The sequence below is a fragment of the Pseudorasbora parva genome, chromosome 4, assembly GCF_024679245.1.
Source record: "Pseudorasbora parva isolate DD20220531a chromosome 4, ASM2467924v1, whole genome shotgun sequence".
Taxonomy (NCBI): Eukaryota; Metazoa; Chordata; class Actinopteri; order Cypriniformes; family Gobionidae; genus Pseudorasbora; species Pseudorasbora parva.
Window position 1 is genome coordinate 14,886,508 of NC_090175.1, and position 13,028 is coordinate 14,899,535.

Consider the following 13,028-nt stretch of genomic DNA (forward strand, 5'->3'; position numbering starts at 1 on the left):
ATATATATATATATATATATATATATATATATATATATATATATATATATATATATATATATATATATATATACTGTTTAAATTGTTGCTGCCTTTAGTTATTATTTTGGAATAAATGTAAAAATGCAAAGTTGATGAAATGGATAGCTACTTGGTTTTAATAAATATTACATTACAAAATAGAGCTACATTTCGTCTCTCTTTTTTATGAAATGTTTATTTAACCAGGAAAATTGAGTGAAAAAGGGACATAAATTTAGATTTGTTGTATATAAAAATGGTGAAGACTTTGACTCCTCATTTTAAAACACCACCACACACCACTGTAACATTTTACTGAATGGTGTTATTTTGGGATGGGAAAATCTGTTGACCAATCAAATCTGTCTGTCTGACCAATGACATGATGCAATATGATTGTTCTATGACTAGTACGGATGAGAGAATCTTTTTACCTGTAGCAGAAGCTCTTTCTCCACAACCTCTTGAGTCTTAGCTATCAGCCTCCGCTGCAGACAATGAATCTTCTGAATCAATTCGAAGGTGCTTGGATCAGTTTCCTAGACAGAAAGAGAGACTTTAGAACCAACATCGAACAGTTTTGGAAGATTTTATTGTTTATATGACTGTTTCGGCAACAAGCCAATATAAGTTCATACCCCTAGTTTTCTCCAGCGGTGTAGATTCAGGGGATTTTTGAGCTCATCTTCTAGAGCACGACATTTTATCCTCTCTTTCTGCAGCTCCCTCTGCATATGAAACACTTCCTGTCTGCCATCAGAACAAAAGCACACCGGTAAAGTAACTCTGGCTCTGGTTTTCTGGCCATAATAAAAAGCAACAATAACCTACTAATTTATAGTCAGTCTTTTAAAGTCCCCTGCACTCTGGCAGGACGTAACAGCACTTTAAAAAATGAATTTGCGTGAGAGGATCTGAAGACTTGTGCTTATTTACTTATGCATCACAACAGGCACAAACAGGGAAACGCAAACAAGAGGGTGAATGGGAGTGAGTGGGAGAAACAAATCTCTTAGATCTCATATTGACAGGTTATGGCTCAAAACATAATCCTAGCTGACCTTTCCATCTCTGCACCAAGCTTCTTAACACACTTGTAGGCATACATGCTTTTCTATATAGACATACATACAGAATACATTCTAGCATTCAGAGTTCTTTTATGGTTGGTCCATGTACACATTTGCTGCTTAGTCTAATACTGTGTCCTAACTACACGTAACGCGGCATAATTCCGGTAACAAGCAACTTGTCTGTCCACACCAGGCGCAAAAACCACAGCCAATCAGAACAGTGTGTGAGTGGGCTCTTGCTGCAAGTGCACGACACCAGAGATTCATCTTGACGGCACTCGGATACTTTTGAGTCTGAACGAGGGATCTAGTTCATGAACAAATTGAATGAAGTGGTAAATTTCGTTCGTGAAGTAAACATAATGAACCATTTGTTGAACGATTCTGATAGCGAACAGGTAGAGCTTGGCTCGTGTAGTTTGGCATATTTGCAGCAAAGAAAGAAATGTACACTTTACCATTGTAATAAAAACAGTGTAAGAATGCAGGCTGATGTTTAAATGATTGCTGTACAGAGTATAAGCACTGGTTTTATGTTTGTATTATGTATGTTTGAACAGGTTTCTTCTTTTAAATAAAATGACTTCATTACGTTTGAGTCATGTACTTCTATAAAAACTGTAAAACAAAACAAAAAATATGTGACAGTGTCACATCAGCAAATACAGCATTCTAGAGAGCATGTAATTGGAGTATCTATTTAAAAAAAAAAACATTTTTCCCCAAATTTACTGGTCGCACGTGCAACTGGATATAAAATTCAGTTGTACACTCTCACATTTTGGTAGCAAAATGCAACTATTTGGTGGCAATCTGGAGCCCTGGAGATGCATGTCATGAATCTTCAACTGTAAAGCATATAGACAGACCACAACAGAGTTCAAATTTCTTATAATGGAACAACAAAGAAACAAAACCAGAAAGAAGAAGAGGAGTGGTGGAAAGTATGGATGTGTGGTGGAAAGGTAGGGAGATAAGGCAAAGGACATACGCATGTTTCAGATTAAAAAAGGACCACTAACTGTGGACTATGTTCTCAATTGTGATCGAAAGGTTGAATGGTGCAGCGAAATGTTGGGAGAAAACCCGTTTTCTCAGTCATAGCATTACGCATGACAGAACAGGTATATATTTTAACAATGTGAAGTGCACTCTAGCACTGTATGCTTACTGGAAGTGATTTATATTACACTGACATTTCACATTGTATAGTAAATACACTTAATACAGATGCATACTATATCACACAAACACACATACACATCTATGCTGTGATGGAATTTTTAATTAATCATAACTAACACATTTTTTCAGGATAAATATATGCATTTGAAACCTAAATGTCCCCAAACCTTAGGCCAAAGTCAAATGTACTGGAAACCAGTTAATTTCTACTGCTTCTGTTACATTTTTGCAGGAACCAATCGCTTATCCATCTGGTCGACCATCCTATTTGCAGGTTTGACACGATGAAAAATAGAAAAACGATGGATTGTTGCCTGTTGATCATGCCTCTTGTGGTCTGATTGGTTGAAGGACTATGCAATTGCATACAGAATTAGTGCCAGTTGATCACGCCTCTTGTGCAGTAGAAAATATAAAGCAGACTCCCCAGACAAATTTCAGACAAGATATGTGTTTGAATCATGTCTGAATATAACAAAAAGTGGAAAATAAACCAGACAGATATCTAAATATAAAGACTTTTGTAATAAAGTGAAGTATTCAAGAAATCCAGATTTTATTTTACCTAGTATCAAAAGGGTTTGCTTATACATATAAAGAACCAATCATATTGTAGAAAAAAAGATGTAAATAATCATGTAACCCTTGCCATGCTCCAATTCTATAAAAAAAATACTCTTTTTTGCTGGTGAGATTCTCTGAGATTTTTATGATGACTCTCAGCCAATTAAATCATTCCAAAGGCATTTTCTAGAGTCTGTCTGGTTCGTTTCTGCACAGTAGATTAGACAATAAAGATTTTACTTCTAGAATTTAGTGGTACACTAGAGACCTTATTCCTGAGTGACAGTGTTCAAAAAGGTTGAGACGTTGACTGACTTAAACAGGTATTGAAGTACTTTTAGCAGAGTATAAACTTAAATGTGTCTGGGACACCCAGTTTAACTTAAGTCAGGTGTAGGTAAAAATCTACCACAATTTGGCGAGCCAGCCAGGAGTCCCCAGAATCACACTCTGTCAGTGGATTGGGACAAGGAACGTCTTGTCTTCATTCTGCCAGACTGCAGAATTCTGTTCGTAAAATGTGTACATAGTATTTTCTTTTATATATTGCAACAACATCATTAAAATACAAAAATAAAAGCACAACTGTGAATCCTATATAGTCTTTTGCAATTAATATCCCATATAAAGTAATGTGTCCAATTGTACTGTTCAAATTTTATATATGGCATACAAAAAAAGTGCAGCCTTGTGCATTTTCAATCATTTTCATAAAAATTGCAGCCATAGATTACATCTGAAAATACTGACAGCATACACTGTTATATTGACAACGTGGCTAAATATTTTGACTATCTTGTTTGTGAACAATGACACCAAGACTTTCACTTTGATAACACCTGTAAAAGCCTGTAAGTTGCTGAAATTCCTTAGTTCATCTCACAAAAGTGTATTTATATTAATGACCATATCAGTGTAGTCCATTGTGTGGGTCTGTTTGCACGAATTGTTTCGAGAAATGAGTTTACTGGTTTGCAAGTGTTAAGGAGGATTCAAGAAATGTACCAAAGAGACTGAAAAAAAAAAAAAAAGTCCAGGTCCAGCCATGGCCAGTGTGTTCACAGTGCTACAGTGATTCAACTCTGCAAATAAACAACTTGAAAGCTCCATCAGCAAACCTATTAGCACTAGTGGTTTGCCAGAGTCTGGGAAAACCAAATTACGCTCTTTCAGCCACAATAGAAAAGCCTCTTGAAATACATTGAAAATAAATAAATTACAAAATCATCTCTAAGGACACACACACATAAAACCTCTTCCTGGCTGAAATAAGGCAGAAACATTAATAAAAAGGGGAATAAAATAAGAAAGAAATGACAGAATGTGAGGTCATACTATATTTTGTGATGTGCGTGTTCACGTGCTCTCTTAATCATTAAACAAAGTAATGTCCCTTCCCTTTTGCAGCAACATCTCTTCTCTAATGATGTTTACTGGTGTGAGGGCGGGACAACCTGTCACTCACATCAGCTCACAACAATATCAAAACACAACCATCCAACCAATTCCCCATGGACAAAATCATATCCCGCCAAAAAAAAAAAAAAAAAAAACTATTGTCAAATTTAAATAAACATTATGTTAAGAATTACACCAAATAAAAAAATAATGTATTTTCGATGCTATAGCAACTTTTAATAAGAATCAATTATAGATTTATTTTTGTATAACTAAAAAAAATCATTTAAAGTTTCTTTGAGAATTTCTTTTTTTTTTTTAATTGTGAGATATAAACTGTCAATTACGAGTTATAAAGTCAGAATTGTGTGATATAAAGTTATAATGCCTTTTTTCTTGCAATTGTGAGTTTATTTTTTTGCAATTCTGACTTTATAGCTGATAGATTTCCCATTTGACTTCTTTTCTCAGAATTTAGATATATAAACTCGCCACTGCGAGTTAAAGTCTAATTATGAATGGGACAAAACAAAATCTTGGGACAAAATTTTTTCTTTTTTTCTTGCAACTGAGAGTTTATATCACACAATTATGACTTTTGTTATCTCCAAATTCTGACTTTAGAACTCACAATTGAGACATTATGTAAGACTAGAGAAACTGGAAGAGAGGATGACTCTCTGAAAAAATAAAGGAAATTAACGTCTGAACTCTCTCTTGTGAAATTACCTTCCCCACCTGAGACGCAATCATTCCCTTGATGTTGAGATACTGAGATTACCTGAAATTCACCCAAAGTATATATGGTTTAATGTGAACAATTACCATACAATATAGTTAGTATAGTAATAGTAACTTATAGTAAGTTCCAGTCTCACTTCGGGGGATGCTTTGTCTTGGTCTGGTAATTAAGGGAAAGTTGCTAGACACTTAGTGTCACTTAGGTGATGACACTTAGTGTTATGTAATGTTAGGTCAGTTATGCATCTTTTACTCTTTACTTCAGAGCATTTAATGTTATGTATTGATTATCTTTTAATTGATTATGTAATTGGCATGATACATTTACCTAATAAATAATACATTGTTACATTTGATTTTAATCAGAATTTATATGGCACAATTCTGAGGGGAAAAAAGCCATAATTTGTGAGATGTTAAAACGCAATTACCTTTTTTATTTATTTATTCAGTGGTGGAAATATGCTTCCATAGTTTAGCCCTTGTATTGTATAGCTGACAGAGCTGTAAGCATCTGAAAGCTAAACCGAGATGTTATGATGCTCTGTTTAAATAGTATGTCCTAAAACTAGTTTTTTTTTTTCTCTGAAGCAAGGGAGAGAGATGGATGATGATGGCGCACAGCTCATTTACCTGAGTGCAATGCAGGTTGAGTTTATGAGGGTGTTAGCGATTAGCATCAGTAAGTCATTTCCTTTGGGGGGGAGGGGGGATATGCTATTACTAAAATCCTCAGTGTAGTGTCATTTGTCTAGCAATGCAAGTAAATTAGAGAGGTTTTTGCAAATGTTGTTGTGCTTAGAAGACAGTACGATTGCTTCTAAATGCATGGATTGATTTCTCAAGACCTACAAGGTCTTTTTTCGTCATTGAGGATTCACACCAAATCAATGTTGTTAGTGTTAGCAATCTTTGAGCGGGGAAAATTGCCATTAGCTGTTTGCTTGCTTGTCATCTTTAATGTTTATAACTGTCACAATGACTCTGAGAAACTTACTGAGCTACCTGCAGAGACATTATTTTAAGGTGGAATAGATGTGCTCCTGTTTTAGACTTAAAATTGCTGGGCATGAACAAACAAGCTCAGTGAAAAAATAAGTTTGAGATGATGGATGAGTTAATAGAAATGCTTATTTTAAATAAATCTCATTAAAAATGTAAATTATAATTAAAAACTGTTTAGTGTAAATAATCTTTTCCTATGTAGGCTTTTTTCCAACATGCTAACGTCAAATTCAATTGTTAACTGAATTTCCCATGTGGTAAGTAGATGTAGAGTGGAAGCTCTCTATTACATATCATGTATTCATATTTAGGGCATAACCTGAGTCTTTAATAAGTGGCTTCACTGATTAAAATTGATGGCAAGGCATATAAACAAGACTTCAGGCGCTCTAATGTGAAGTGGAGTCTCTTATACACCTGTTGTGTCATTGTCAGATAATGATGTACACACACACACACACACGAACACACACACACACAAGTGTTTTTCAAAAACACTTCAATACACAGGACCTTAATAGCCAGGTTTCAATTTCTTTTTGTGAAAAAAGGTTTAACGCATCGAAATGTTTACCAATATATCTGATATAAATGCTAATTATCAAGGAGCATTAAATCTACCTATTATATTCATATTATCATTATTTTATACAAAAGTATTTAATTACTATTGGTAAGAGTAAGACTCAAACATCTTTCATCCTTAATTTTGTAATTCTTTTGAATTAATGATTTAAATTAATCAACTTTTCACTCATAACAAGAGTCAGTTGTTTCATTCCTGAATGGATCAGCTCGATTAATTTTGTTACTGAATGGGTGCTTCTCAATACTCAAACTGATGCTTCCTCGTTTCCTCGCTACTCTTTCATCCACCCTGTGACCCAGAAACTGATCAAAGTTAGCCATCTTGAAGGACATCTCAATTCTCTAACTGCACTGTGAGGAAGCAAGGAACGAAGAGTGAGGAAGCTATGAGCGAGGATGCACAGATGTACTTAAGTCTTTCTTGTTGAGAAACCGACATTAATCCCCCCCGCCCCCCTTCACATCTGTCTCAATAATTTTGCAGTTTAAAGGGTTCATGAACTGAGAAATCTAATTTTGACATATAGTATTTTGACATAGAAGAAGTCATACTAAAAGAATATGCTGTAAGTTTCAGAACTTCAGAACTTATCTCCAATAATGTGAATGTATCAGCTAAGGATTATTTATTTGTATTCGATACATTTTACTGTGGATTATTTGGTAAATCAGTAGCAATTTGCTTTGCAAACAATATTGACTTGACGGAAATGCCAAAACACCATGTAAATAACTGTTAATTATAATCCCTGACTTGGATCTGTAATAGTAAAACCTGCTAAAAGTTTTTTGAGAGGGTTCCACATGTAATACTTAGCTATTTCATATGCAAAGATGTCAGCCAATCACAGCAGTGGGCATTTACATTGAAGTCTCACGGCAGACACGCCCTTTCAAACAGAGTGTTCATATCATAGGCAAAAATCAGGGTAGGAATAAAGCCTTTTATTTCTAAATTATATATTTTTTTTTAATGTAAAAATCATTCTAACCTTATAAGTGCACCCCAGAAAATACAAAACAATAAAACAATGCAGCTCATGACCCATTTAAATAAACCGTATCATCCATATTTCATAAGGATATCTTGCTTTATCATTATTATTTATGACTTTAAACAAACTTCAACAACATAAGTTGTTGGGCATATTCTTTGAGCAAAACTGATGATGCTTTGAAGTGATGCTCAACTGATCAAGAATATTCCAACATACAAATAAACTTTCCTTCAGTTCCTTCATCCTCATTTTCTTTCCTTGCAGCCTTCCCAATGCGAGGAAAGGCAGCGAGGAGGGGAAGCGGGGACGCACAAATTAGGAATGAGAAAAACCAATGAATTAGCAATTTTTAGCTAATCACTTGAATAAAGTTTTCAGTAAATCATACGTATGTCACCATCTACTGGTATACTAATGTCCTGTTCAGAAAGAGTTGCGCAAAAATGTATACATGCTTTAATGTACATGAATTCAGTCCAACATTCCTGCGTTATTAAAACCAACTTATAATAATATTCTTCAAAACAGAAATCTTTTATTGGAATGCAAGTTCAAACCAAGTTTGACAGCACTATCAAACATTTGAGCAGAAGTATTCTTTCAGAGATAATAACTGATCAAGACAGGTCTAATCCGACCCTGAAAGACAGAGACTTTCATCCATGTTGCACTTTGATTACTCTAGTGCTTGACATAAGTTTATATCTGGGAAACCAGCACTTCTGTAAGCCAGCACCTTTTCCTGGAGCTTTAATAAAATACTTTAAGAGGCACTCAGTTTGATCTGTTCCTAACAAAAGCTTCTTAGCATTATCTGCATTCAAATACATGGCTGTTTTTCTACACTCAAAGGATATACTAAGTAAGAAGGAGAATAACATAAATTGTAACACAAGAGCAGACAGTAATTACTGGCATCAGTGCTCATATTAATCTTAGTCAATGGTCATTTTACTGCACCTTACAAAGAACAATAGAGCCCTGAAAGGATTTCCTGTCCAGATTGGGGAAATAAAAGCAGCCTTTTGCTGGATTTGGCCCTAATTTATGCATTTTAATTGTGTTTTTGGCAAAGCTTTTGTTTTTCGGCTCTCACCATTCTCTCTTCTCAATTGTATTTTGCATAAATACATCACTGTCCACTAAAAGAAAGCAAGCCATCCATCTTTCGCTGTCAACAAATTAATTCCACTGTGACAAATAAATAACTGATTTAGAATGGAAAAAAGAGCACAGTTCACAGTTTAGTTTGCATTCCTCTTTCTAGGCATCTTTGCTGTTGTTTCGACTGTGATCTGCCAAGAAATGGAAGGCGGGTTGGGTTATATAGATTGATTTATTCAGCAAGACAGGGTTGATATCAGGGACTTAAACTTTAATAAACACGCTTATAGTCCAGGACTCACACCTACACACACATTTCCCTGTGTTGCAGAACGAGTTCTTTCCAGTGGCACCACACTCAAATTTGCATGCGATAGCAGAACATTTTTATAAAACAAAAGGCAATGATGAGAACCAATTATCATCAGCATCCTCCCACTAACTCACAAGTCACAAACATTAAAGTGTGCAGGTTGCACATGCGGCGTGAGCTTGTTTTGCACTAGAAAAGTTCTTCCACAAGGTGGCAGCACTGGACCGGACTGTTTTTTAACATTAAAAAATAAAATAAAATAAAGAGAACAAGAAGAACAACAAAATACCAGAGACTGCAGCAACAATAGGCATCCGCATTGACAAGCATTTGTTATGAGACAGCCGCAACTTAAGAAGAAAACAAATACATTTTTTATCGGTCGTAACTTCTGGAGACAAACAACGCAGACATTAGACAAAAATGAAACTTTCTAGAGCGCATGTGCCGCGCTTGTTCACACATGACTGTTGCGAGCTTGACTGTTCGTATTCGCTAGCATCTGCGTAAAAAGAGTATGATTTGGGTTTAGCAATCCCCTTCCACAAGCCAAAGCACTTCCACATACTGTATACCATCCGAAAGCTGCCGCAGGTGATTTTAAAAAAACAAAACATACACAACATGTCTCTATCACCTGACAGGTCTCAAGACATGTCCCACCTGTCTCTGTGACAGCTCCAGGCTCTATAAGCAGCCAAAAACAGAATGTGAACACAGCCTGAATGTGTGAGAATAAGAAAATGTGGAGGCGGCGCTCTGCAAACTTCAACCAATTGTGTGAGTTTGAGCCAGTGCTATCTGTTAAACAATGGAGGATGTTTGGGAAACCTGTTTGGAAACAATTGAGCAGATTTAATCTGTTCCCACGTGGCAGGTTTGGTATGATTTTTTTTAAAAAATTGCGATTGCTCAGTTAGCGTGGATCATTTGAATAAGTTTGACAGCTGCCATCTGAACCCTGGTGCGCACCAAGCAGAAGCACAAGCAGACGAGCCCACCTTTTCAGCTTCCAGACAAACTCGGTTCAAACACAAGATACGACCCTAAGGACACAAGCCTATTTCTTTTCGTCAAAGGAGCTTTGTTGCCCATTACACCATGGAAAATGGCATCTTTATGCAGCAGTTCTTTGTTTGTGTGAAGAATTACTACCCCTGTTTTGACTCTTTTACACATTTGACACGATTCACTTCTCAGCTGGTATCTGTACACATGAACAATGAGCACGTTTAACCCAGCATTGTGGATGTTTGAAAAGTTCTGTTGCAAAATATACGTCTATAAAACAGTTTTTCTCCGTTTTGTATCTCTAGGTTCCGTGTTTAAAATGATAGTGTAAACGCTAAGTGAACCAGGACTAAAATAAAAACAAAAATTTCTATTGGTTCGGACCAATAGAAACAAGAGAACTACAAGTGTGAACTCGCTCTTAAAAGTAATCATAACAATAGAATAAATTATTACACAGCTTTATGAAATACTTGGAATAGGGATGTCACAAGTACTGGTACTTTGGTACCAAGTCGCTACTGAAATTTTTAAAAAATGTGACGATACCAGCATGTCCATTGTACCGGTAGTACTGACTTCCGAGTATATTCGGCTCCAGATTGAAGCCGAATATATACTAGTGTCTGTGAATATTTAACTGCAAAATACTATTAAAATATTAACCCTCCATGTTCTGCGTCTCTGTATGAATGAATGGTGCATATGCGGTTTAATTTACAGCTCGCGCATACACACCCCTGACTGTCTTTTTAGCCTCTGCCGTGTCACTATACGAGGACATGAACGCAAAAGCTGTCACTTCATGTTTATTTATTGTTTTACTTTTTTGGAGGAACTTGGAACACTTGATAGGGTAAATGCCAACTTTTTGGGAAACTAATTTGCAATGAGTTGGATAATACTATAATAATGGATAATCAGTTGGTCATTATAGCAAAAAACTAAATAAACTTTGGGGTTTATTTGGCAATAATGACTGGTTGACTGTATAGTATGCCTTGCTTAGACTATTTTTTTTAAACTAAAAGCAATCTGACATTTGTCTATTTGTATATTATTATTATATTGTTATTATTATTAATATGTATGGTACTTTTGGTACCATGGTACTTTTTGAACTCCATTCCATACAACCCTAGTGTGCAATGTAGAGTAAATGCGCTTTAGAGTAGTATGACTCAGCATGATATACCAAACTTCATTACAGCTCACATTTGCCATGTTGCCAGGTAATTTTCTCCTTTTTTAATTAATAGAAAAAGACACATTTCAATGATATACTGGTTTTCTGAACTAGAAATGTTCACGTTTAAAAGAGAAAATAGACAAATAAAAAAAGGTAGAAAAAAATGGAGAGTGGACAAGTGCTAGTGGGCACTGGTGTGAGACAGATATCGAGGAAGAGAGAAAGAAAGAGAGCAGTTACAGAAATGTGCCTACAGCAGTACACATATAAAACAATGAGCTGTGATAAGAGTCCAAGGCCTCTGTCCGGAAAATGTGCACCAGTGAGCTAAAATGTCAAAGGTAAGGTCTATCTAAGGTCTACTATCCTCTCTCTCTCTCTCTCTCTCTCTCTCTCTCTCTCTCTCTCTCTCTCTCTCTCTCTCTCTCTCTCTCTCTCTCTCTCTCTCTCTCTCTCTCTCTCTCTCTCTCTCTCTAATTCTGTTTTTCTTTCTAGTCCTGTCCATATTTCAGAAAGGCAATTATATAATGTTTCTCTAATGCAATAAAGAACAGGGGGAATGGAGTGGAGGGGGGGGGGGGAGTTCGAGAGCAGTAGAACACGTACTAATGCTCATGTAAGAGCTGTTTTAATTGACGTGAAGTGCACGTAAGGGCGACCATGTGATTCAGGCAGAGTTAGCCAAACATAATTTATTTTGGAGTATGGGCTCTTTGAAATCATTTGAAATGGAAAGACCTCCTCATTACAGTAGACAAACACCCAACGCAATAATTTGCTTCAAAGCTGGATCAAAGAAAAAACTCATCCACACATAAACACACACTTTCACATCATTGGTCCGTGCTCCATATTGTTCATTCCACTCTGTGATTTTAATCTTCTAATGAATATTCTAGGCAAAATGCAACAGAAGTTAGTTCATTACGGCATAAATTATAATTTTCTAGTTTACTGAAATATTGGTACTATACTAAAATACTGGTTTTAAAATACTTTGAAACTGTTGCTTCCAAAGCTGCAATTTACTCATAAAGTAGTTCCACTACAGTCAATCTGCCCATACAAAAAAGTAGATAGTTACACGACAAACTACTAAAACAAAGGGTACGCTACAGATTTATATATAGAAGTACCGGAAAAGTACCACTTAGAGCACTGATGGCACACAATGACCTGGTGGGTAGAGTGAAATGTCTGAGAATGTATGTATGATTTAAAAGTGCATACATTATCATTATGTACATGAGCCTTGATTGCAATCTCTTTTAAGAGTTCATTTGACTGTCCTTATTAAGAAAATGGTAGCATTTACATTCCAATCATTCACTCCCTCTATTGAGTGGATGTTGAGACGTGTGCGTTTCCTTGGCACATTTAAGCGCAGTTCATATGGACCGGAGGAATCCATCTTTTATACAGCTTTATTTGTGGTTGCAATTGCACAATTTAAAGGGATAGTTCACTCAAAAATGAAAATGTTGTCATCATTTACTCACCCTCATCTTGCTCCAAACCTGTATGAGTTTGTTCTGCTGAACACAAAAGATGATATTTGGAAGAATGTTTGTAATCGAGCATATAGAGCAACCATTGACTACCATAGTATATTTTCCCCTACTACGGTAGTCAATGGTTGCTCTATATGCTTGATTACAAACATTCTTCAAAATATCTTCTTTTGTGTTCAGCAGAACAAAAAAACTCATGGAGGTTTGGAACAACATGAGGGTGAGTAAATGATGACAACATTTTCATTTTTGGGTGAACTATCCCTTTAATCGCTAAGTTACACAGAGGCAGGGAATTATTCGTGACAGAATCACAAGCTTGTTGGT

At 35.8% G+C, this 13,028-nt stretch overlaps 1 protein-coding gene across 1 annotated transcript in view; it reads right to left on the bottom strand.

Annotated features, from left to right (window-relative positions):
* cfap58 (cilia and flagella associated protein 58) overlaps positions 1-13,028 on the bottom strand; it is a 145,928-nt gene that overhangs the window by 50,161 nt on the left and 82,739 nt on the right. The window contains exons 14-15 of the mRNA XM_067442635.1: positions 660-771; positions 456-560 (exon numbers count right to left, since the gene is read on the bottom strand). Coding sequence (XP_067298736.1) covers positions 456-560; positions 660-771 — 217 coding nt within the window. The remainder of the gene's footprint in view (positions 1-455; positions 561-659; positions 772-13,028) is intronic.